This window comes from Gekko japonicus, unplaced genomic scaffold (genome assembly GCF_001447785.1).
Source record: "Gekko japonicus isolate JY-2015 unplaced genomic scaffold, Gekko_japonicus_V1.1 scaffold734, whole genome shotgun sequence".
Lineage (NCBI taxonomy): Eukaryota > Metazoa > Chordata > Lepidosauria > Squamata > Gekkonidae > Gekko > Gekko japonicus.
The window spans coordinates 535,134-560,226 of record NW_015174295.1 but is presented as its reverse complement, the minus strand read 5'-3'; the positions used below and the strand labels follow the sequence as shown (position 1 = coordinate 560,226).

Below are 25,093 nucleotides of genomic sequence, written 5' to 3'. Positions count from 1 at the left end.
ATTTTTTTCTTCTTTCTCTTGGCGAGTGACAAATGCCCTCTTGCCCAGTCCGTAGGAAAAAGTCTTGGAAAATACTGCAGGGAGGGGGGATTGCCCAATCCTTTCGGAACTGAATCCGGACGGCTGCCGTTACAAGTCACGAAAAGCCTTGTCATTTTAAACTCCGTCACTGCTTCTCAGTTTAATGGGCTCCTTGTTAGGACGAGGCTGGGCACTCTATCCCGGCTTTGCTATGGCTATCTCCATCCTCAAGCCTCCACTGTCAGTTAATGGCAGGCCGTCTTGGAAAAATCATTTCCGGTTGCTCCGTGCAGAAGAAGGGAGATGCTGAGTATCACCAAGCTTGCAGTGGACACTGGGGGAAAAGTAGAGAGCAGTTGAGTCGTGGAAAGAGAGTCAGAAGCCATTTACAATGCAGTACTTTGGAAGAAAAGGTAGCCATGCCTGAAAAATGTAAAGGGCAGCATTTCCTGACACTTTATTTCTATTTATTTAAAACATTTTTATGCCGCCTTTCCACCTGACCAGGGTCCCCAAGGTGGCGCACCTGAAAACATTAGAACACTTGAGCAACTAAAAACAACATTTGAAATGATAAAGAAATGGAATAAAAACACATAAAGCAACAACACCAGAACCAGGGAGGAGAGCCAGTGATGGTTATTGGGAGTACCCTAAACGAAACAGAAAAGGCTTCACCCGCTGGCGGAAGACAACAATAGTGGGAGAAATGAGAGGGCTGGGAAGCAGGGTCTGGGGAGTTTGTTACACTTTTATATTCCATGGCAGTATCCATGGGGTTCCCAAGAGGTTTCCCATTCAGGTGCTAACCTGCTTGACCTACTTAATTTCAGCAGTTTTGCAAACAAATAACCAGAATACTCTGTCACGCTGTACAAATCACACTTGAGACCACTGTCTTCTTATACAGTTCTTATGAACCAAAAATGATACACATGACAAATGGTTTTGCCATCAGGCATAAATGACAACTGCACCAGTTGAATAGTGACCTAATAGTCCTTGAAAGTACAACTCTCTCTTCCTTTAAAGTACAAGTCTCTCTTCAGAATGATGTGGTCAGCGGCTCAAAAGAAAACATGTAGTAGATAGCATGAGCCCAAAACTAGCTGTAGCGTGAACCAAAGGAACGGCAATGGCATGCCTAGGTGGCTCTGCCGTTTCTTAGGGCTTCATCAGGCCGCTTTTCTTTAGTGATGGAGCTCAACCCAGCTCTGGCATGATGCAAAATGACACGAAGTCTACGGGTATGTTCCAAGTAGCGAGGAATCAGGCAGTATACATGGGGCTCCCAAGAGGTTTCCCATCCAGGTGCCAACCGGCTTGATCTTCTTAACTTTAGCAATTTGGCTGCATCACGGGTCTTCAGAGCATAACCTACATATTCCAGCTTTCCCTCCAAGGAGCTGCGGGCAATTAAGTTTATCCCATTTTAACCTCACAACAACCCTGTGAGGTAAGTCAGGCTGAGACATTTCCCACAGTGTCAAGTTTCCCCGCGCCTGCCCTTGCATTCCTCTGCTGCTTTCCCTCATTGCCGCAGATGTTTTAGCAGTCCCAGGCGCAAAAACGCGGTTTGTTCCCTGTTGCTCCGCAGCCTCAGACTTCCCTGTTTCCGGGAATTCCCCTGCTGCACCACAAGAGGGGGCAAACTGCGTTTTTGGTCCTGGGAGGGAGAAATCATCTGTGGAAACGAGGGAAAGCTGCGGATGAACAGAAGAGCAGGCAGGGGGAAACCGGACACTGTGGGAAACGAGTGAGAGCAAGCGACAGACCAAAGGTCCCTTAGTGAGCTTCACTTCTGAGCAGTGATTTGAATGTGCATTTCTGTAATGCAGTCAGTCCCATTTGCAGTCAAGTGAACTCCCAGCTGAATCCCACAGAATCCTGACAAAGTTTGGTTGGTCATGCAAAGCCCGAGCCCTAGTCACACTCGGTTCTCCTTACACGCGGTAGCAGGAGATTGAAATGGTACTGGGTGGCCCCCCATGATGCCTGTCTTTCCTCCAGGCCCAGGGTCTCCCAGGGAGCTTCCGTGGCAGAGCAAAGATCTGGACCCGGGTCTCCCAGATCCCAGTCTGGGGCTCCATCTGCACGTTACAAAGCCTTTGTGTTCACCGGGGGAAAACTTTGCATCAGAGGCACAATGGGAGTTTTCCGCCTCGTGGACGTCACGTGCACCAGCTATTTCCAGCTTGTGAGCCAAGCAGGCCGGGGAAAGCAGCTGTACACTCTCCCCTCGGTCCGTTTGGCATCTGCAAACCGTCAGGTGGAACTTACCTGTGGCCATGTAAGGAAATTGCTTTTAGCAAGGGAGCCAACAGCAGTTCCCCCCGTGTGGTTTGAAATGCAAAAACAGCGGAGGGGAGAGGCTAAAGGTGCTTTCCCTGCCTGCTTTGGTTGTAAGGGGAAAAGAGCTGGATTCAAGTCCAGACACATCCATGAGGCCGACAATTTTTTTTTTTTTGGGGGGATAAGCTTTTAAGAGTCAAAGCCCCCTTTGTCAGGTTCCACAAAGGGACCTGGGCGAAGGGAGCAGTGACTCTCGGGAAGCTCAGACGCCACGATCCTGTTGCTCCCTGAGGTGCTCCTGGGCGCCTGTGCCTGAGAGCTCTTCCACTGCAGACCAGCATGGCCCCGCCCCCTCAAGCAGAGGAGAGCCGCTGGGTGCCTGGGAAGGAGAACACCTCCTGTCACACGTCTGAGGTTCCTCCCCAACCAATCACGGGGACTTTGTAATGTGTAGATACGCCTTTTCCCGCCAGCCACTAACACAACTCTGGCTGGTTAAAGAAAGGTGCTGTGCTCTCTAGTTGCTCATAGGTGCACATGAGGCTGTGAAATTTCAGTGGTGGTGGGGAAACACCCCACACATGCTCAGAGGTACTATTGTTGTTCAGTGCTACTTTACATTTAAAGGCCCTACTGTTGATAATGCTACACTCCCAAGTTTTTAAATAATTTCTTCAAAGAGGTCCCTGTCATCTCTCCCTATAATTTATTGTTATTATTACTACTGTACTGTTATTTTCGTTTCTCTGGCTCGTAAAATCCCAATACATTAATAAAACTAAGGTATATGACAAAAAGACCAACTCCTGCTGATCGTCGCAGTGGGCTCTGGTTCAGTGTAGGGTGACATTTTCTCTGCCACCAAAGGAATCAGGGTTCCCTCAGCCTCTCCAGATCAGGCCAAGCAAGTAGCATCTTGCTAGGCTTTGATTCAGAGAACATTTCCTGCTTCTGGGAATGCCTGTTCCAACAAGCAAGCATCAAAGTCAACGGGAGGGGGGTAAGGAAGAGTAATCCATCAAGGGCAACGTTAGGGTTGAGCGCCTGGCAGATGGATCGATAGGGCCTCCCCAAAGGAAATGGTATTCCCTGGCCGTGTGGATGCGCCTGGCTGCTTGAGTGATGGAGGTTGGTCAGCTAGCCCTTCTCCCTGCTCTCCACAAAGGGTGGGAAAACCGGCAGTCTTGGAGGCAGGGTTAGAACCGCATCAAATTGCCTTGAGGGGAAAAAAAATAGTCTCAGCTTCCAACGTGGAGGGAGAGAGGTTTGGCAGAGGGTCATCAGCAATGGGGAGGAATGGCATGGCCCTATGACCCAGTCCTTCAGGAGGCTCAAAACCCTTATGACGGGCTCCAGACGTTTTTCTCCAGGCTGGACGAATCAGCAACGGCACATCAACTGTGTGACTGTCTCCGACTGAGTCAGGCCCTTGGTCCCTCAAGGGAAGTATTGCCTACTCGGACTGGCAGTGGCTCTCCAGGGTCTCCAGATGGAGGCCTTTCACATCAACTCCTCCCTGGTCCTTTTAAGCAAAGGTGCCAGGGGTTGGACCTGAGGCCTCCCTCACACCAACACTCACACAAATCACAGCCGCAAGAACCTACAGGCGACTCCACAGCTTTTCAGCTCACTCCAGGAAACACCATCACTGCATGAGAATCTGAGGTCCTTTTCCAAAAATTCCTCCCTGCCGTTCTTCTTCTTTTTTTTTGGCATGCCAATGTGTTTTTTTAAAATGCCAACGCTTATCTGTTGACAAGTTCAAGGTTTTCTCTCCTAATTATCTACTAATCGATAGAGGCCACATAGTTCCCACAGTCTGCAAAGCTGCGCTTAAAAAAAAAGAAAGAAAGAGGCCCTTTTGTCTGATCTGGAAAAGCTTTCCCGTCATGTAGAGCCTGAGCCACGTTTGCAGGGACTCCCCACTTTGCACCAGCGGCGTCCCAAGGCTCCCCTAAGTCAGGCGGTCCAAAGGCCAAGTTATCCTCACCTGACCTTTACATCCTCTGGATCCAGGCGAGCTTCTCTCTTGAGGCAAAAGCCCACCGATATGCCAGTGGCCTCATCTTCCTTAAAACCCCACCACTACCGTTTTGGACACAGATGCCTTATGCCAGGGCGGATCATTGGTCCATCTAGTCTGGCACTGTCTGTTCTAACTGCTGGTGGCTCTCAGTCAAAGAAAGGTCTTCCCCAGCCAGCCCCCGAGACCCTGGCACTTGGGGATATCAAGGACTGTGCCTGGGGTCGCCTGCATACAAAGGGCATAAGCAACCCCTGAGCTACGGCCTCTTTTCCACAAAGCCGAACCCCTCCCCGTCCTCATCCGCCCTGGCAGAAATGAATCCCGGGTACATGTCAGGCTTCCTCAGATTCATCTCCCTGTTACCCTGTGAATCTCTTTCTTTTCCTAGCCCCATTTCCTTCCTCCTCTTCATTCCCTTTGTTATCTCTTCCACTGTCAAGACTGTAAGCTCCTCGAGGCAGCGTCCTTTTTCTTTCATTTTTTGCTTATGTTACCCTGTAAAAGCACCATGTCCATGGACGGTGAAGAAGAAGAGGAGATTGGATTTATACTTTGCCTTTCACTGGGAGTCTCAGAGCAGCTTACAAACTCCTTTCCCTTCCCCTCCCCACAACAGACACCCTGTGAGGTAGGTGGGGCTGAGAGAGCTCTGACAGAAACTGCTCTTTTTCAAGAACAGCTCTGACAGAACTATGGCCTGTCCAAGGTCATTCAGCAGCTGCAAGTGGAGGAGTGGGGAATCAATCCCGGTTCTCCCAGATTAGAGTCCATGCACTTCACCACTACACCAAACTGGCTCTCAGATAATAATAATAATATAATAATATGTAGAAAGACATTGTTTCAGGAGTCGGGTCTCAGCCTTTCCAATACTAATCATACGGACATATGAAACTGCATTGCTCCATTGGATCATCGTCCCTTCTAATGCCCTGCTGACTGTTGATTAAGTAATTAATCAATTAATAATTGAAACATTTCTACCCCACCTTTCCTCTTGGCTAAAGGCAGCAGCTCTCCAGACTCACAGGGAAAAGTGTCTTTCTGAACACCTACTCCCTGGGGGCCAGTTCAGAGTTTGCAAAGTTCATGTGTCCACTATATGGACTTTGCACAGCCGTGTCCTGGGAATTCCCTGCTGGGGCCCAATTTGGACAGCCATGCAAAGGCCTTGGCCGATTCCCCCGACCTGAAATGGCTCTGGGAAGCTGCTGATTCCGTGCTGAGGAACCTTATGGGCACTGAGGCCATGCATACGTTTTTCCAGCAAGGCAAATAGGAGAACGTGCTTGACGTAGAGGCTTAAGGTGATGAAAGATGTAACATTTTCAAAAAAAGTAGGGCTGGTTTTTTAAATTTTATTTTATTCTGGGATTTATATCCCGCCCTACCCGTACAGCTCGGTTTCGGGAAAGGCCTCACTGCATTCTGTTCAAATGTATCTTTTCAGAGTTGAATTCTGATGAAGAGAGTGCAGGTTACCTGGGCTTGCAAACTCTGGGTTGGGAAATCCCTGGAGCTTTGGGGGAGGAGAGGGAACTCAGCCGGGTGCAGTGCCACAGAGCAGGGGTCCCTGACAGAGTGCCCATGGGCAGCAGGACACCAGCTGGCACCTTTCCTGGCGCCTGCCAAGTGTTTCTAGGAAGTGGGGGGGGGGCAGGTAGGGCTTTTGCCCAGCAAGGCTGCTGATTGACTCTTGGAGGTTTGATTGTCTGTGCAGATTTTTTTTAAATGGTGCTTTGGTGGCAGCTGCCCCCGTGGCCCAAGGATCTGCACTGGGTGGCTGAAGGGCAGCTGTGGCCATCCTTCTGCGGCCGGCTCCATCTCCTGCGGTGCCCGTCTTGTTGCTGCACCCACCGTGCCATGTCAGGATTCCAAATGTGCCTGCGGCAGGGTCAGAAGGTTTGTGGGCCCCAGTGTGCCACAGAGTCCTCCCTCCAGGGGAACTGATCTCTGTTGTCTGGAGATCAGTTGTAATGCTAGGAGACCTCCAGGCCCCACCTGGAGGCTGGCAACCTGTCATCTTGTTGCTGAAATGGGGGGGGGAGATGTGGTTGACATCACAGTTGAGCATCTCAACTAGAGTTTGTTTTTTTATTACACCTGTCTTCACCTGTGGGTTTCGATGCAACTTCTGTCTTTTAATTGTGAATTTTGCTGTATTTATTGGTTCTATTGTATTTTAACGGTGTAAGCTGCCTTGAGCCAGTGCTGCACCGGCAAGACGGGATGTAAATTGAAATTAATAAATAAATAATGATAAATAATAATGTTCCTTACTATGCCTGTCTTTATTTCCTGGTTCTAATATGAGTTCTTTTGATGTTACACCTGATGTCACACCTCTTTTGATGTTACACCCACCAGAAGTGACAGTGAGCACCCTTTCCATCTGTCTCCACCCTCGGGCCGAATCCCTGCTCAGCTACAATGATTATTGGGAGGCCTTGGGCAAATCACACCTCTCAGCCTCATCAATGCTGTTGTGAGGCTGAAATGCTACTCTTGGAGGGAAGGCAGGATATGAACAGGAGAAATAAATAAATGTGCACAGTGTAAACACTGCCCCTACCAGAAACCATTAGGATCTTATGTCTTGATCTGCTGCCCCCCCCCCCAGCCTCTCACAGGTTCCACTCCCTCCCACGTTTTGGGGGCTTAACTTCAGGAAATTTGGCAACCTTCGATGTTTCCCAAAGCTGTTGATCATTTTGGAGGGCAACTTCATAATGTGACATTAATCAGCAGGTCTCCAGCCTCTGCTTCCCAGGTGGAACTTTTGATTGACACTTACCTGTTTACTGGAAGACATATTGGTTAAGGAACTGATGCTGCTGGTATCCGTGACCACCATGGCTGAAGGGAACCGAGATGTGTGGGAATACTGGGGGGGTTCCTGCTTGTGTGCATACACTGTGGGGGGGGGGGGGAAACAACAACACACCCATCATTCTGAAGCGGGAGGAAAAAGACTGACCAGACATTTTAACGTACAAAACCGTAAACTGCCCCCTTGCAGGAAAAGATCTCTCAATACATTCCAAAACTAGACTGAGCACCCTGAGAATAGTGGTTTACAACTTTATTGATGATGTAGATTGTGCCAACTTTCTGAACCACCTTACCTGTAAAAGGATTAAACACAAAAAGGATGGTCGGATGCTGGAAAGTAGAAGTTTACAGGCTCAGTCCATGCTATTTACAGTTAGGAACACTGGAGGCAGCAGGAACTGGAGGGAAAGTTTGAGTCCAGTGGCACCTTTAAGACCAACAAAGTTAAATAAGCACACAAAAGCTTATACCCAAAACAAAACTTTGCTGATCTCAAAGGTGCCAGTGGACTCAAACCTTATTCTACTGCTTCAGACCAACATGGCTACCCAACAGAAACTGGGAAAAGCTCTTCTCTGCCATGACTCTCCAGAGCTCCAGCCAATCAGAGCTGACAATTTTGAGCTAGATGGACCAATGGTCTGACTCAGTATAAGGAAGCCTCATATGAACCTGCCGAGCTGAGTTGAGTAAGTTTTATTTGTTGAGGGGCAGTGAGTCACTGGTAGAAGGTCCCAGGTTATGTCCCTGGCATCTCCATACAGTGTGTTGGACTGGATGGGCCAATGGCCTGATCCAGCATTGGCTTCTCTTATGTTCTTATGTTCTCTCCTGTGCCATTTCTCTAAACCAAAATGGGCCCAGGAAGCTTCAGTTTGCTCTTGGGGTGGTTCTGTGTGTACGGGTAAGCTACGTTTCTCCAGGAGGGCAAAGAGTGGGTGCCCAGGCCGCTTCGGGTCAGGAAAATGGCACGGGGGTGGCTGGGCTCAGCCTGTTTTTCCTCTACTGCAGAGCTGTGCTGAAACCTGGGGAGTGTGGAATTCTAGAACATGTGTCCCCTGGGCAAATTTAGGCCTATTACACATGCACATCTTCCTACAGATTTTTCCGAGCAGTGAGCCTTTAAGTTTGACTTTGTATTCTGTGCCCGCTGCACCATTCTTTTTCCTCTGGTGTATTTATTATGGAGCTACAATTTTTTTAAAAGGCACTCTCCTAAATACGGGTCGGAACATCACTTGTGACATGTGGGAGGTGGCATCCAAAGTTTTTTAAAAAATTACACAATGGCCTGATCATAGCTGCGCAGTAGCGTCCAGCAAACACCTTCCATTTAAATCCTCATGGTTCAGGTTTTGCGCATGCATTTTAGTGTTAGTTCCTTGAATGAAAGGCAACAGAAAGGAAGGCATGCAAAGGGGGGAAACCCAGTGCTGAAACTGACAAGACTAACAAGCAGCTGCAAAGCCCCATTTTCCATACTGCCAAGCACTAGGGAATTCTCTGCTGTGTTATTAGCCACTGTGAATAATGGCAAAGAGTCACATGATCTCATAATATGGGGGAACATGTTGAGTGTACAGAGTGCCACTGCAAGCCTTGATCATTGGCAACATGTGTTTATGTGTGTGCACATGCCTGTGCAAAGTTGGCTGTAACTCCACCATGCTTTGCATAGGGCTGCAATTTGTATGTGGGAGGAGTCCTCTGGCAGAGGCTCTGTAGAGTTTTTTTTAGTCTTGTGCCACTAAATGGAAAAAATGGGGTATTTTTGCCAATGCCCTAGCACAGCTGCACAGTAACGCTAATTTACTGCCCTTCCTTGCAAATTCGCATGCTTTTCTCTTTGTGATTCTCTAATTTGATCCTGCACACTGCTTGTGATCTTGGGAGTTTTTTAAAGCCTCTCTTTTGCCAATTGTACTCTTTCCTGCAAATGGATAGATCCCAAGTGATCCTTACGTTCGGCAGTTTGGCAGAAGGTCCATGTGGTTCAGCCGCCATTTTAATGTTAGACTTCTGGAAACTGTCAAAATGCCGCCCCCCCCCCCCCCAAAAAAAAACAAAACAACTTTGTTCACTAAAGCATTAAAGGGAAAAATATTTTCCACATCCCAGCATCTCTCTTTACATCTCATGTCAATTTTATTCCATGCTGATGATCCCCCCTTTTATTTTGTTTGCATGCACACTGAAATCCCCTCCCCCCCTTTTTTTGCACTGGGGATGCTGCCGTTTGCCTCCTCTCCGATCCCCCTTTCAAGTCAATACCAGCAGGGAAGTAAACCTTGCACAGCTCCTTTTAAACTTTCCCCTTATCGTTTTAAATTTTATTCAGTGAGCCAAGACTAGTGATAGTCTCATATAACTAGACTCATGCCGCTTGTAAAAAAACCTTAAAATGTAAAACAATGAGGGGGAAAGAAATCAATGGGACTTGTGCACCAATGAAGGGGGGAGGATGGCAGAAGGTGCAGAGTGGGTGGAATGACCTCGATGTGGGTGGGGGAGTGACCTTCAAGAGGCAGCAAAAGGGCAGGGGGGAAATCTGAGGGAACCTGTACACTTTTGAAGCAGCTTCAGCTTGGAAGTGAAACAAGGGGGAAATCGGCACAGAAGCGCTCTCAGAAAACACGGGGAAACAGCGACCAGAAAGCAAACTGAGTGCTGAAGGGAGGGAAATCAATGCAGAATGACAAAGAAATCCAATGAACATGCATGGTGAAAGTGAGGGGAAACACCCGGGCATCATAGGCTACTGGCACAGGGAAAGAACTGAGAGCTGCTGCCAGTCTGTGTAGACAATTCTAGCCCCGCACAATGCTAGTCCTGCTGCACAGTGATTCACAAAAGCTCATATCCTGCCACAAATTTTGTTACGTCTAAGATGCTACTGGACTCTTGCTCTTTCCCCCTATTTTATCCTTACAACATCTTTGCAAGACACATTAGGCTGAGAGGCAGTGATTTCCCCAGGGAAAGCAAACAAGCTTTGTGGCTGAGCATGAACACAGGTCTCCTGCTAAAACCCAAAGATCAGGCATGGTACCACACTGGCTCACACACAGAGAACAATATTCGCATGCCATCATGTTTTATAACTTTTGTCTCTTGCCTGCGTCTTCTGTGGCAAAAATGAGATTGTAAATTCCTAAAGGCAGGGCCCTTTTTCTGATGTTAAAGAATCACATATAGTAGTAGTTCCCAACAACTACTTTTCAGTATTCAAGAGGCTATAAAGCTCCTTGTCCTTCCTTAGAAAAAGGAAGCCAAATAATTTACACCAAGCAGCAAAAATGAAAGAATGATTTGTATAAAACTACGTATACAAGTTAGAGAATTTAACTTTTCCAATCACATAATTTTTGGGGATACCTTAGTAGAGATTAACAAAGAAACAGAGAATATATGTGTCCCTAAACTTAGCCACAAAACACATATCCAAGTGGTTCATTAGCAGATTAAATACGTCAAAGCCAAATCAGACGGGCCCTGAAAGATCTGTGATGGATCTATGCATTTTCATGTTTTTTAAAAGGGGTAAAAGCAGTCCTGGCTGCAAAAGGAAGGTTTAAGTTCCCCCCCCCCACCATTCCATTTCCCTCAAGCAAATTCCCCCCTCCCCGCAGTGACTGTTTCCCTCATGGGTGAAAACAGACTCTGTTTTTACAGGGGGGGGTTTCCAGTGTCTGTAAAGGACACTGGACAACAAAACACTGATGTTATATATTCATGCCACAAGGCAGTGATGTTCAGATTGTATTCTGGGATATTCTGGAAATCCTCCAAAGGATTTCCAATGAACAGATCTGCAAAAAAACCCAACCCATATGAGAATGTGGCACTTGCCTGTGCCCTCCCCAGCGACCCCCCCCACACAGAAACACCAGCATACAGAGCGCCTCAGCCCCGCTTTCCCCCTCAGCAAATACCTGACAAGATCCTTACTGTGTGAGTTCTGCAGCTGGGCCACCGTGGCCATGAAGGGCTGCTGCGCCATGGGGCTGGGCGCCTGCTGCAGGAGGGGCTGCTGGTGTGGGCTGTGGAGCTGCTGGGAGAACTGGACGGGCTGGAGGGCTGCCAGGCTGCTGGCCACGCTGTTGATGACGGGGACGCTCTGCGCTTGGGAACTGTGGAGGCCTGAGGAGGAGACAAAGGCGGAAGGGCTCTGGGAGACCAGCAGACTTCATGCAAGGGGGTCAGACGAAAGCCCCAAAGGGCACCCCGAAGACTCTCCACAGAAATAATTGACCTAGGCTGCGATCACATGCGCCTTTAGATCTGACTTGGGTGCGAATGCCTGACAGATCTAAAGGGAGTGATCAGACAGCAACATCTGGGAAGCATCCCGCAGTCGTCGGCAAGCCGTGCTGCTTCAACTGGTGCGTGTGACCGCAACCCTACAGTGGGGTTTCGCAACCTTTTGGAGCTAGTGGGCACCTTTGAGATTCTGACACAAGGTGGAGGGAGGAGCAACCACAAAAGGGCCACCAAGGGAGTTGGAGGCTGGAGCCAACCACAAAATGGCCGCCGTCAGGGTAGGAGTCAAAGGGAGCCCATGTGGAGGGGACAAGAGGAGTAATTTTTAAAAGAACACTGGGAAAGAACAGCGACAGAAAGAATAAAACTAACACTGTGGGGTATGGTTGTCACATCCCCCCCGGCCACCGGCTGAGGATGGGGGGGGGGGGAGAGTTGCCAGCTCCAGGTAAACTCCTGGAGATTTGGGAATGGAGCCGGGGGGGGGGGGCAGGGACTTCACTGGGGTCTAACTCCATAGTCTCCACCCTCCACGTTTTCTCCAGGGGAACTGATCTCAGTAGTCTGGGGAGGAGGTGTAATTCCACGGGATCCCCAGGTCCTTACTGTGGAGGCAGCTGCCACCAAAACAACATTATTTTAATTTGCACAGCCAATCAGATCTCCGATGGCAAATCAGAAGCCCTGCTGGGCAGGAGCCCCACTTTCCCCCCACGGGCACCACGTGGGAGATCCCTGATCCACCCTCGGATAGATTCTGAGGTGAAAGTGCCAATTGACACATGACCACAGAGTACGCAGGTTGTGTCTGGGGTCCCCACCCTTTATGCCCGTCAGACCTTAGTTGCGGGTTCTCCTCAGTGTCCACAGCTGGGGTTGCCAACTCCCAGTTGGGAAATTCCTGGACATTTTAGGGGTGGAGCTGGGGGAAGGTGGTAGGGTTGCTAGGTCCCCTCGGCCACCACCGGAGGATGAAGAAGAAGAAACAAGAGATGGGATTTCTACCCTGCCCTTCACTTGGAGTCTCAGAGTGGCTTACAATCTCTTTTCCCCTCCCCACAACAGACACCCCGTGAGGCGGGTGGGGCTGAGAGAGCTCTTTCGAGGACTGCCCTTGGGAGAACAGCTCTGAGAGAACTTGTGACTGACCCAAGGTCACACCAGCAGCTGCATGTGGAGGAGTGGGGAATCTAACCCGGCTCTCCCAGGTTAGAGTCCGCGCTCCTCACCACGACACCAAACTGGGGTAGGACTCCGCCAGATCCAGGCTGGGAAACACCTGGAGATGTGGTGGCAGAGCCTGGGGAGGGCAGGGACCTCAGAGGGGTGCAATACCACAGTGTCCGCCCTCCAAAGCGTCCCTTTTCTCTGTGGTCGGGATATGAGCTGTAATTCCAGGGGATCCCCAGGCCTCACCTGGAGGCTGGCATCCCTAGAGGGAGGGGTTTGGGGAGGAGAGAGGCCTCAGCAGGGTTTAATGCCATAGCCGGCCTACCAAGCAGCCACTTCCTCCAGGAGAACGGATCTCTTTAGTGTGCAGATCAGCTGTAATTGTGGGAGATCCCCAGGTTCCAGGGGGACGTTGTCGGCCCCAGGAGTCCACATGCACCGTGCCTGATTCGTACTGGGACTGTGGTGCACTGGAGAAGAGGTTCCCACAGCACTTTCCTGATTGGAGATGAACACGGGGGTGCCCCCTGAGGAAACTCAGGGGTATCCCACAACAGATGGGGATTCCCCAGGGAGCCAAAAGAGCCCCCCTGGGACTGGTTCAATTCAGGGAAACATCCCAAAGAGAGACGAGAGTCCCTGAAGGAAATGTCTGCTTTGGAGGGTGGGCACTGCGGCATTATATGCTGCTGACGAAGACCCGCCCCTCCCCAAGCCCGTCCTCCCCACGCTCCATCCCCAAATCTCCAGGGATTTCCCCACACAGAGTTGTCAACCCCGGTTACCTTTGACTCGCAACTCGCCAGTCGCAGCATGAGATAAACCTTCCAGAAGCGTCGTTTCTTATTGTTATTTCCTTATTTTTTTAAATTTTTATTCATTGCTCTTCTGGCCCCTCTCCCAAGGCACACAGCCTCTGTACCTGACTAAAAGGTACCCCAGTAAAAACAAACTGCAGGGCCTCCTTTTCCACCTTTTAATTTTAAGCGCTTGAGGAAATATTAAGGCCTTTATTTGCCACCTGAACTGGAAAAAGGAGGACACGGGGTTGTGCGCACGGTTGTGTGCATCCGCATAATGTTTCTCAGCTCTGACTGTGGCCTGGTCTGAAGGAAACACTCCCTTGCCAGAAGGAACAAGCGCATGCCACAGCCAACAGTGGGCTGGAGGCCGGAGAGGGGTTGGCAGCAATGGGTGTGTGTGTGTGTGGGGGGGGGAATCTCCCGGCATCTTCGCCCCCACCCTGTAACAGAAAAGCAGCCTGAGGGCCAAGCCGGAGGGACCAATTTTAAGCAGAAAACCAGCCTGCGGGGAAAGGACGGAGCCCTTCCTTCTCACTTTTTTCAAGACTGCAGCCTCCTGCTGCTTTGTATCTTACCTAAGTGCCCAGAACATTCCAGAAGTGCCCAGAACATTCCCGGCCCTCCCCCTTTTGGCCATCAAGCCGACTTATGGTGACCCCGGGGCAAGAGATGTTGTTCAGAGGTGGTTTGCCATTGCCTCCCTCTGCACCACAACCCTTCATCCACCCTGGAAGAGGGTGGGTCATGTGGTTGCCAGCTCTGGGCTGGGAAGTGCCTGGAGATTTCTTTTGGGGGGTGGAACCTGGAGAGGGCAGGGTTTGAGGAAGGGGGACCTCAGCATGGTCCGTAGAATTCACCCTTCAAGTCAGCTGTTTTATCCAGGGGAAGTGATTGCTGTAGTCTAGCGATCAGTTGAGACCTCAGCATGGTCCGTAGAATTCACCCTCCAACCTCCCACCTGGAGGTTGGCAAACCCAGGTGGATGAAGGCACTAATTGTCCCAGGAGGCTTCCGTTGCTGACCTCCACCCTAAACCCCAGAGCCGGGACAACAAGAGAAAAGCACTTACTCGGTGTGATAGCCATGACTCCGGATAACGGCGTCATGATGAGGTTCTGGGATGGTTGCTGGTTGTGATGGGAAAAGCTGTGGATACTGGTGAGAGTACTGACCGGGGGCAGCCCGCCACCAGACACCGTGATCTGTCAAGGGAACAAGAAGGGATAATTCAGTACCGGAGCACAGGCAAGCGATAAAACAGCGTCCGGAAAGAAAAATGGAGTATCTTTTCGAGGCATGTCATTCAAAATTTCATTCGCCAATAGGGTTCCCAACCTCCAGATGGGGCCTGGAGATCTCCTAGAATTACAAGTGATCTTCCAGTGACAGAGATCCGTTCCCCTAGAGAATACGGCTGCTTTGGAAGACAGGGTCTATGGCACTATGCCTGGGTAAGGGCCTCCCCCTCCCCAAGCCCCACCACCCACAGGCTCTATCTCCAAAATCTCCAGGCCTTTCCCAACCTGGAGTTAGCAGCCCTTTTGCCACACAGTGGGTTTTGGTTCATGGTGGTGGTCATGGAGGTAGAAAGTGCCGTCAAGTCACAGACAACTTATGGCAACCCCATGGGGATTTCAAGGCACGAGACGATCAGAGGTGGTTTGCCACTGCCTGCCTCTGCATAGCAACCCTGGACTTCCTCGGACGTCTCTCATCCAAGTACTAAACAGGGCCAACCCTAGGGTCGCCAGGTCTTACCTGGCTTTTATTGGGGGGCTCGGTCCGTCCTGGGGTCTTCTTGTGTGCGTGCTTTGTGCACACGCCACAATTATGTCCCCGAGAAGTGAAGTAATCATGCCGGGTACGTAGCACGTTGATGCTCTAGCATTTTGGCCAAAAGCTCTATGGTAACCATAGAGTTTCGGCCTATATGATAGAGCATCAGCATGTGACGTGCCCAGTGTGATGACGTCACTTCCGGGTGACGTCATTGCAATGACAATGTCAACGCAGGAGGGGGCTGTTTGGGGGTGGGGCTTCCCCTGCCGGCCAGGTGGCCAGCAGCGGATTGGAGCCCCCAAAATCAGGGGAACCCTCGCCTCAACTGGGGGTCTGGCAACCATTGCCCCACTTAGCTCCCAAGATCTGACCAGATTGGCCTAGCCTGGACCATCCAGCTCGGGGCTTTGGTTCATAGTCGCTTGTATGTCTGCCCAGCAATCACCTGCTAGACTCTAGGTATATGATGAAATTGGCTCTCGCCCATGAAAGCTTGCCAGAAGAAAAAATCTTCAAGGTGCCACTCAATTCCTGTTTATTTTTGCGACAACAGATTTAACATAATTACCCCAGTGGAACTGTTTCCAGAGATATTTTGTCTGAACAGATCCCACTAATCAGAATCCTTTTAACTCCCTTCAAAACATCTACAGAACTTTCACCTGAGAAAGAAGAACCCTGCAAAGGGGCTTCACTGTCTCGTTTCAGGCAACATCGCCCTGCTACCCAGAGACCTAAGCGTAAAGGACTTGAGCAGAAGGAACCAGGAATGACTTCCGGGACAGAAGGCCAGGCTGCCTCAGAGAAAATATGCATCTCCAAGGCAGGGGAGACCATAAAAACCAGCCAGTGTAACGGGAACCAGTCAAGCTAAGCCAAAGAAAATAACCCCACAAGATGAATTTCTGGAATAGTCTCGCTCTTCTGTCACTGAGGGCTGGCAGGGCCCAGCGGAAGAAGGAGAAATGGGCCTAAGTGTCTCTGGGCGCAATCCTCCCGGGGCCTGGCCAGAAGAGGCGAAGAAACCAAACCGCTAGTTTGGTGGTTTTATGTGGATTTTAATTGTTATTTATGTACCAAGCTGTGTAAGCCGCCCTGAGCTTGCTTTTGTGGGGAGGGTATAATTAAATAATTAAAATTTATTTAATCAGGGATGTTCGGGTTGGATTACATATTTTTATACCATCCAAACAAATGCATTTTTAAGGGAATGGTTTTCACAGTGTCCACGACAGGGTTGCCAACCTCCAGGTGGGCCTGAAGATCTCCTGGGATTACCACTCATCTTCAGACCACAGAGATCAGCTCCCCTGGGGGGAAAATGGTTGTTTTGGAGGGTGGGCACTGTGGCATTGTAGGAGGGTTGCCGGGTCCCTCCTGGCAACTGGTGGGGGATGGGGGGACTTTACCAGTAGAAAGAAGTAAGCCTAGGCGATGTCTCCAGTATCACACAGGAAGTGATGTCATCATGCCAGTGACTTCCAGGTGACAATCTGGTATTTGGTCAAAAACTCTATGTTAAAACCAGCTTCTACCATAGAGTTTTTGTTGCTGGTGTGATGATGTCACTTCCTATGCAAATGGGCAATGTGGCCTAGGCCTTCTTCTTTCTGCTGGTAAGTCCCCCTACCGGCCAGCTGATTGGCAGCTGGGGGGGAGGGCCTGGTGGATAATTACAGCTAGTGTTCCCATATCTGGGTTGGGAAATCCCTAGAGATTTGGGGGTGGACCCTGGGAAAGGCAGGGCTTAGGTAGGAGAGGGACTGCAGTGGGGTGTAACGCTATACAGTCCACCCTCCAAAGCAGCCATATTCTCCAGGGAAACTGATCTATGTTCTCTGGAAATCAGTTATGTAATTCTGCCCCACATGAAGGTTTCATAGCGACTGAAGAAGAATTCTAATGGAAACAAGGAAACTATACTGGGACCTTGTATCGCTGTTATTCGCTGTTATACTGTACACAATATTTTGTAATCTCTGATTGTTGTAGTTCCTATTTTTATAGGATGCTTCAGCTATTGTATAGTTAGATTTTGCTTGAATACATCCTATTTGTTCATTTGGCAACTGTGTTTTTGTAAATTCTGTGAGTTCATTTGCACAGCTTTTTGTACTTGACTGTAGTGTTGTACTATTTTCAGTAGAGTTACTATTTGTGAATTTTCATTGGTGGAACATTTATACTCTTACTATATATGATTCTTTTTCCAGTAGTGGAGAGTTTTTTAGGGGCAGCCCACTTTTGGAGTTTAGTGTTTCTGGTTTCAGTAACCCACATGAAGTCTGGCAATCCTAGGCTGTTGTAGAACTAAGAACAAAAAGACCAGATAGCCCAAAAGAACTTGCCTCCCACCTCCCCACCCCACCCTGTACCATGCCGTGCCATTAACTGCCATTGATGGGAAACGAGACGTAACTCTGGAAAACATGCCTCTTAAACTTTTCAGCCTGAAAAAGTTTAAAAGTTCTTAAACGTATTGTCTGTGAACTGGGGTTGTTGCCAGCTCCAGGTTGGGAAATTCCTGGACATCTGGGGACAGAGCCTGGGGAGGCAGAGTTTGGGAAGGAGGAGATCAGCAGGGATAGAGACCAGTCTCTGAGGCCTCCATTTCCTCCAGGAGAACGGATCTCCGTGATCTGGAAATCAGTGGTAATCCTGGGGGATCTCCAGGTACCACCTGGTGGTTGGCACCCCTACTTTGAACACATCCTCCTAATGGCCGGTAGTAGTTTTTACGGGCCTTTGGTGTCTGTGGGTCCCTCCATTGCAAGGCCTGTCTGCCCCTTAATTCTGGGCAGTTCCCCTCCCCCGTTTTTGCCATAGTCTTTTCCTTTTTATTTCCCACTGTGGTTATGGTGAGGCCTGAAGATCTCCCAGAATTACAACAGTTCTGAGGTCTCTCCCTGCCCCAAATGCCACCTTCCCCAGACTTCACCCTCAAATGTCCAGAAAGTTTGGATTGGAGGGTGGACTATAGTTCCAAAGCAGCCATGTTCTCCAGATGAACTGATCTCCAGCCAACACCTGGAGGTTGGCAACCCTATTCTCCAGGCACCACAGCCAGCCAGCCACCCACCCACCCACTCTGTTGGACCAGAGGACCCTGCAGCACATTGTGAATCTGCCAACTCTGGGTTGGGAACTTCCTGGACATGTTTCCAAAGGCCCATAAAAACTACTACTGGCCATTAGGAGGATGTGTTCAAAGGAGAGGTGCCAACCAACCGGTAGTACCTAGAGATCTCTAGCGGACTCCATGGCATCATACTCCATTGAAGTCCCTCCCCTCCTGAAACCCCGCCCTCTCCAGGCTCCACCCCCAAAGCTTCAGGTATTTCCTAACCCAGAGCTGGCGGCCCACTTGGAGAAGGCGGACATTCTGTTTCACATGACATCCTCCGTTACTAACAGGCACTTCTTAAACTAGAAAAATTGGAGCGTATCCAGTCAAAGCTTGGGCCCAGTGTCTTGGGCTGCCAGCTCTGGGTAGGGAAATACCTGGAGGTTTTGGGGGTGGAGCCTGAGGAGGGCGGGGTTGGGGGCCTAATGCCACAAAGTCCAACTTCCAAAGCCGCTATTTTCTCCAGGCGAACTGATCTCTGTCAGCTGGAGATCAGTAGTAACAGCAGATCTCCAGCCACCACCTGGAGTCTAGGTCCAGTACTTGGAACACGCTAACCCTTAATTTATTTGTTTGTTTGTTTATACCCCACTTTTCTCCCCAATTGGGACCCAAAGTGGCTTGTGTTTTTCTCCTCCCCTCCATTTTTCCTCTTCCAAACAAGGTAGGTGGGGCTGAGGGAGTGTGACTGCCAGCAGGTCACCCAGCGAGCTTCCGTGGCAGAGTGGGGATCTGAACCTGGCTCTCTTCCAATAACCACTGCACCACACTGATGCCAACCCCACCTTTGGTTACACACTTAAGAAAAAATCTGCAGAGGTGAACAAGCTATCTTTCTTGGGACCCTTTTGTTTCCCGACACCGAGCTTCTCGGTGAGGACGTGCTGATGAGTTCCTGAGGCACCACCAGGACTCCCCAAGAACACAGCTAGGAAACTCTAATATAGATTAAATCTTCCCACCTTTGGCCTTATCTGACAATAAGGTTTTTTTAAGGGACTTTCTTTGAAGCATAATGCAACTCCTTCCACTCTTATCCCGGAGGAAGGCAGCATTCCTCAAGGCCCATTCGCCTCAGCCAGGCACGCATACGAAACATAAACAACCGTTTTACAAAAACCATGTAACGCACCAGCACATCTGAGAAAAGCAATTAGGGCTGGGAAATATGAATTAATAAGGGCGGGGGAGGGAACTGCTGAGTCACCTGACCGAGAAAGAATTCAACCCCACAACAACAAACAAAGCCTTCCAAATTGCCTTCCAGAATTATTGCCCGAGTGCAGAGTCATAAAAAAAGGGACTACATGCCCAGAAAACTGCCTGGAAATAAAACACTGGCATAATTCCAAGGCAAATTCTTATTTTCCCTCAGTGTTGTGAGGAAACAGATACTAAAAAGGTATGTCTTTGGCCTCCTTAACGCAGAACCCACATTGTATTTGTACTGAACAGCCAACACGGTAATTCTTAGGTCTCCAAAACGGGTTTGTTTTTCCCATAGAGAGGTTCTATGCTCTTAGAAGAAGTTTCTGTGACAAGCAGACATTTGACAAGGATAGCTTTTCCAGGCATGAGCAAACTTTCTCCCTGGTATTTCTCAGTCTGTGTCCTGAAACTACACTTGGTACAGAATATGGCAGTAAGAGGACCACCAGTTCTAAGGTAGACTGAACTACGGTCTAACTTTTATAAGGTATAGGGTTGCTAGAAGAACCTGCGGGGCAGCCATCAATGACAGCGGGATGATATGCCCATGAACACCCAGCAGTAAGACCACACCTCTTTAGGAATAGCCAGAAGCTCCATGGTAAAACCATAGGGTTTCCAGCAATTCTTTGAGAGGACAATGGCTGGCTGAAAGCTTGTTGGCTATTTAGAATGCTGACTTTGGAATCTGAAGGAATTTAAGAGGTTGATTAGGTTAGAATTGGGATGAATAATTGGTTGAGTGTTTGGTTGGTGTATTGTGTTATGATGGTGTAATTAAGTTCTAATTAAATTTGATAAAACTTTAAATTTTTTTAAAAATAATATTAAACCCTGTACCTATACTAAGAGCAAAGAATGGACAGGCTACTGGAAGATGACTATAAACAGTGTATATGAATATCATATATTACTAATATGAGCTGACAGCCAAATCTTGAGAATGTAGTATTTAAATTTCAAAGGAAATTGAGATGGAAGTAGTTACTCAACACAGAACTGAACTAAAAGTGGAACAGAACAAAATAATTACTTCTTGTCTAGGTTTTCTATTAATCTGTGTTGTTGAAATGGAAAATTGTTATCTTAGGGGGTTTTTTGTATGTAGTATTGTTGATGTTCTTGTTGGTGTGTATATGATACAGGCTTATATGTCTAAAAACCCAATAAATCTACTATATACATAAAAAAAGAGAGGACTGACGTCACTTCTGATGTGACGTCAAGGAGGCACTTTAGGTGCCAGGCCGAAACATTTCTTTTCATTCAGGCTTTTAACTAAGGTTTTTAAAAATCTTCTTAGATGTCTTATGGTCTGCTTCTGTTCTGAGGTCTGTTTCAAGAGGGATTTTATGCTGTTTTAACAGCTTGTTTTGTTGATTTTATGCTGGTTTTATGGTATGGTTTTTACTTACAAGCAGGGGTCTTGTTGTAGAAAAAGAGCTGCCGGAGCTCATTAGCATAACTCATTAGCATAACTTATTTGCATATGCCACGCCCCCTGACATCACCGGAAGTGACAGAAGGCCACACCCCCTGACATCACCGGAAGTGTGTCAGAAGGCCCGGCTACTTACCCTCCTGCTTCATCCTCATTCCCAAACGGAATGAGGATCGAAGCAGAGGGCGGGGTAAAGAAGGGGGCGGGGCTTCACCACGTGACCGCCCCGCCCCCTAGAGGTTCTCTTCCGGAGCTCCGTACCTGAGAGCTCCCCCCCGACTAGAGCCCTGCTTACAAGCCACCTCAAGCAGGACCCTGGAGAAGCGGCATGAACATTTCTTAAATAAATTATAAATAAAGCTCATGCCCTGATTCCCAGAGTAGTTTTACACTGGAGAGCTACTGCCAGTCAGAGTGAACAATACTGACCTTGATAGACCAGGGATCACACTCACTATATTGCAGCTTTGTGTGTGTTCCTGTGCTTGGCCCATTAAGAGGACATCTGCAGTGAGCAATCTTTTTATGTATCTGACTTCACTCCAAGATAGCTCCATCAATACTGCACTGCTTTTCCTTTCAGCAAGGTAGCCTCTGGTGTGAAAGGCATTACAGAGATGACAATAATATGAACCTGAAGGTAGATATTTGTAGAGTTCAAAGGAGGCTACTGTTGTGCCTCACTGAATTTTTTGCAACAGGATACTTTCTTGATGATGTTTCATGCTGCCACTACTAACCAAGCAGTTTCGTACCACCGCAGTTCAGCAATATGCAAACTGCTTTCAGGCAGTAGCCAGTATATATTTTCATTAAAAGGACAGAGGAGGAGCCAGGCCCAAAAGATGAACTGGAATAAAATATGTTTTTGTTATTTGATTGCCTTGGTTTGCCCTGGAACTTTCAGATAGTTTAAAAAAAATAATAAATCCAGAGGGGTAGCCTGCCACCAGTGTTCCCTCTAAGCTGAGTTAGTGTGAGCTAGCTCACAGTTTTTTAGCCTCCGGCTCACACATTTTTGCCTTAGCTCAGGAAAGATGGCTCCAGAGCAAACTAATTTGTGCAGTAGCCAGTAACTCACAAAGTAGAATTTTTGCTCACAAGACTCCACAGCTTAGAGGGAACATTGGTAACCAGATCGGTCTGTGGCAGCAAAGTTTGACAGAATTCCAGTCCTCAAAAACTAACAACAATTATTCCTGCATATGTTTTTGTGAGCCGAGGGGTGGGGGATGCAGCAAGACACAACCTTGTCCAATGTTCTTTGATAAAGTAAACTCTAGCTCATGAACGCCGATGTTGGAATAAATTTTGTTAGGTGCCAATAGACTTCTGTTTTATTCTACTACAGTAGTCTAACACGTATTCCAAAAATGAGCTTTTGTGAGTCAGAGTTCACTTCTTCAGATGCTATGAAGAGTCACTTACACTGGTCTAGTCTCTTACACAAAGAATCACACCTGAAATACTTTTGATGGGATTCACACCAAGCCTTTTTCTGTAATAATAGGGATGCTTAATTATCTTAAAGATGTTTAATTATGTTTAATCAGGTTGGAATACTATAGTTAAATGGCAATTGATTATAATAATAGTCTAATGTGATTTTGAGTGATAATTTGAATCCAAAAATTAAGAGCAATGAAATGATAGATTAGTGGAGCAATTGTTAATATAATAGGAGAGGTTAGAATTGGGATGAATAATTGGTTGAGTGTTTGGTTGGTGTATTGTGTTATGATGGTGTAATTAAGTTCTAATTAAATTTGATAAAACTTTAAATTTTTTTAAAAATAATATTAAACCCTGTACCTATACTAAGAGCAAAGAATGGACAGGCTACTGGAAGATGACTATAAACAGTGTATATGAATATCATATATTACTAATATGAGCTGACAGCCAAATCTTGAGAATGTAGTATTTAAATTTCAAAGGAAATTGAGATGGAAGTAGTTACTCAACACAGAACTGAACTAAAAGTGGAACAGAACAAAATAATTACTTCTTGTCTAGGTTTTCTATTAATCTGTGTTGTTGAAATGGAAAATTGTTATCTTAGGGGTTTTTTTGTATGTAGTATTGTTGATGTTCTTGTTGGTGTGTATATGATACAGGCTTATATGTCTAAAAACCCAATAAATCTACTATATACATAAAAAAAGAGAGGACTGACGTCACTTCTGATGTGACGTCAAGGAGGCACTTTAGGTGCCAGGCCGAAACATTTCTTTTCATTCAGGCTTTTAACTAAGGTTTTTAAAAATCTTCTTAGATGTCTTATGGTCTGCTTCTGTTCTGAGGTCTGTTTCAAGAGGGATTTTATGCTGTTTTAACAGCTTGTTTTGTTGATTTTATGCTGGTTTTATGGTATGGTTTTTACTTACAAGCCACCTCAAGCAGGACCCTGGAGAAGCGGCATGAACATTTCTTAAATAAATTATAAATAAAGCTCATGCCCTGATTCCCAGAGTAGTTTTACACTGGAGAGCTACTGCCAGTCAGAGTGAACAATACTGACCTTGATAGACCAGGGATCACACTCACTATATTGCAGCTTTGTGTGTGTTCCTGTGCTTGGCCCATTAAGAGGACATCTGCAGTGAGCAATCTTTTTATGTATCTGACTTCACTCCAAGATAGCTCCATCAATACTGCACTGCTTTTCCTTTCAGCAAGGTAGCCTCTGGTGTGAAAGGCATTACAGAGATGACAATAATATGAACCTGAAGGTAGATATTTGTAGAGTTCAAAGGAGGCTACTGTTGTGCCTCACTGAATTTTTTGCAGCAGGATACTTTCTTGATGACGTTTCATGCTGCCACTACTAACCAAGCAGTTTCGTACCACCGCAGTTCAGCAATATGCAAACTGCTTTCAGGCAGTAGCCAGTACATATTTTCATTAAAAGGACACAGGAGGAGCCAGGCCCAAAAGATGAACTGGAATAAAATATGTTTTTGTTATTTGATTGCCTTGGTTTGCCCTGGAACTTTCAGATAGTTTAAAAAAAATAATAAATCCAGAGGGGTAGCCTGCCACCAGTGTTCCCTCTAAGCTGAGTTAGTGTGAGCTAGCTCACAGTTTTTTAGCCTCCGGCTCACACATTTTTGCCTTAGCTCAGGAAAGATGGCTCCAGAGCAAACTAATTTGTGCAGTAGCCAGTAACTCACAAAGTAGAATTTTTGCTCACAAGACTCCACAGCTTAGAGGGAACATTGGTAGCCACATCGGTCTGTGGCAGCAAAGTTTGACAGAATTCCAGTCCTCAAAAACTAACAACAATTATTCCTGCATATGTTTTTGTGAGCCGAGGGGTGGGGGATGCAGCAAGACACAACCTTGTCCAATGTTCTTTGATAAAGTAAACTCTAGCTCATGAACGCCTATGTTGGAATAAATTTTGTTAGGTGCCAATAGACTTCTGTTTTATTCTACTACAGTAGTCTAACACGTATTCCAAAAATGAGCTTTTGTGAGTCAGAGTTCACTTCTTCAGATGCTATGAAGAGTCACTTACACTGGTCTAGTGTCTTACACAAAGAATCACACCTGAAATACTTTTGATGGGATTCACACCAAGCCTTTTTCTGACCCCAGCTCCTCCCTATTCCCATTCTGTAATTTTCCTTATAAAATGTGGATTTTTTTCCTCTTCATAGCAACTGAAGAAGTGAGCTCTAATGCATTAAAGCTTATACTGTAATGAATTTGTTAGTGTTTAAGGTGCCCTGGGACTCCTGCCTTGAAAGAAATATTTCCTGAATTCCGCCTGTGGTTTCTATAACTTGGTAGGCAATATGGACACTTGCTTGAAAAGAAGCTGACCCCTAAATGAAATTTAAAAAGGGTGGAAATGGATAGGAGAGTTTCTCAAAATAAATAAATAAATCAGCGGGAATGCTATTGTCAGGGAAGAGCAAACAGCTATCTACACAGTGTCCCACTTTTGGAGGCATTCAATCAATAAGCCGAAAATGGCTCTGTGTCACATTTATTGGTGGGTTTCAAAGCCCTGGCCTTCTACCTGCTGGCTTGTACAGATCACTGGCTTGGCCTGCGTGTGGCTGAGATTTTTCCTTTCCCAACCTCACAAATGCTTCATTGTTTAATATGGGCCTTGTGAGGGGGGGGGG

General features: G+C 47.5%; 1 protein-coding gene across 1 annotated transcript in view; it reads right to left on the bottom strand.

Moving 5' to 3' along the window:
* Window positions 1-334: 334 nt before the first annotated feature.
* HNF1B (HNF1 homeobox B) overlaps window positions 335-25,093 on the bottom strand; it is an 87,030-nt gene continuing 62,271 nt past the window's right edge. The window contains exons 6-9 of the mRNA XM_015424075.1: window positions 14,474-14,606; window positions 11,120-11,311; window positions 7,134-7,252; window positions 335-355 (exon numbers count right to left, since the gene is read on the bottom strand). Of these exons, the coding sequence (XP_015279561.1) occupies window positions 335-355; window positions 7,134-7,252; window positions 11,120-11,311; window positions 14,474-14,606 (465 nt within the window). The remainder of the gene's footprint in view (window positions 356-7,133; window positions 7,253-11,119; window positions 11,312-14,473; window positions 14,607-25,093) is intronic.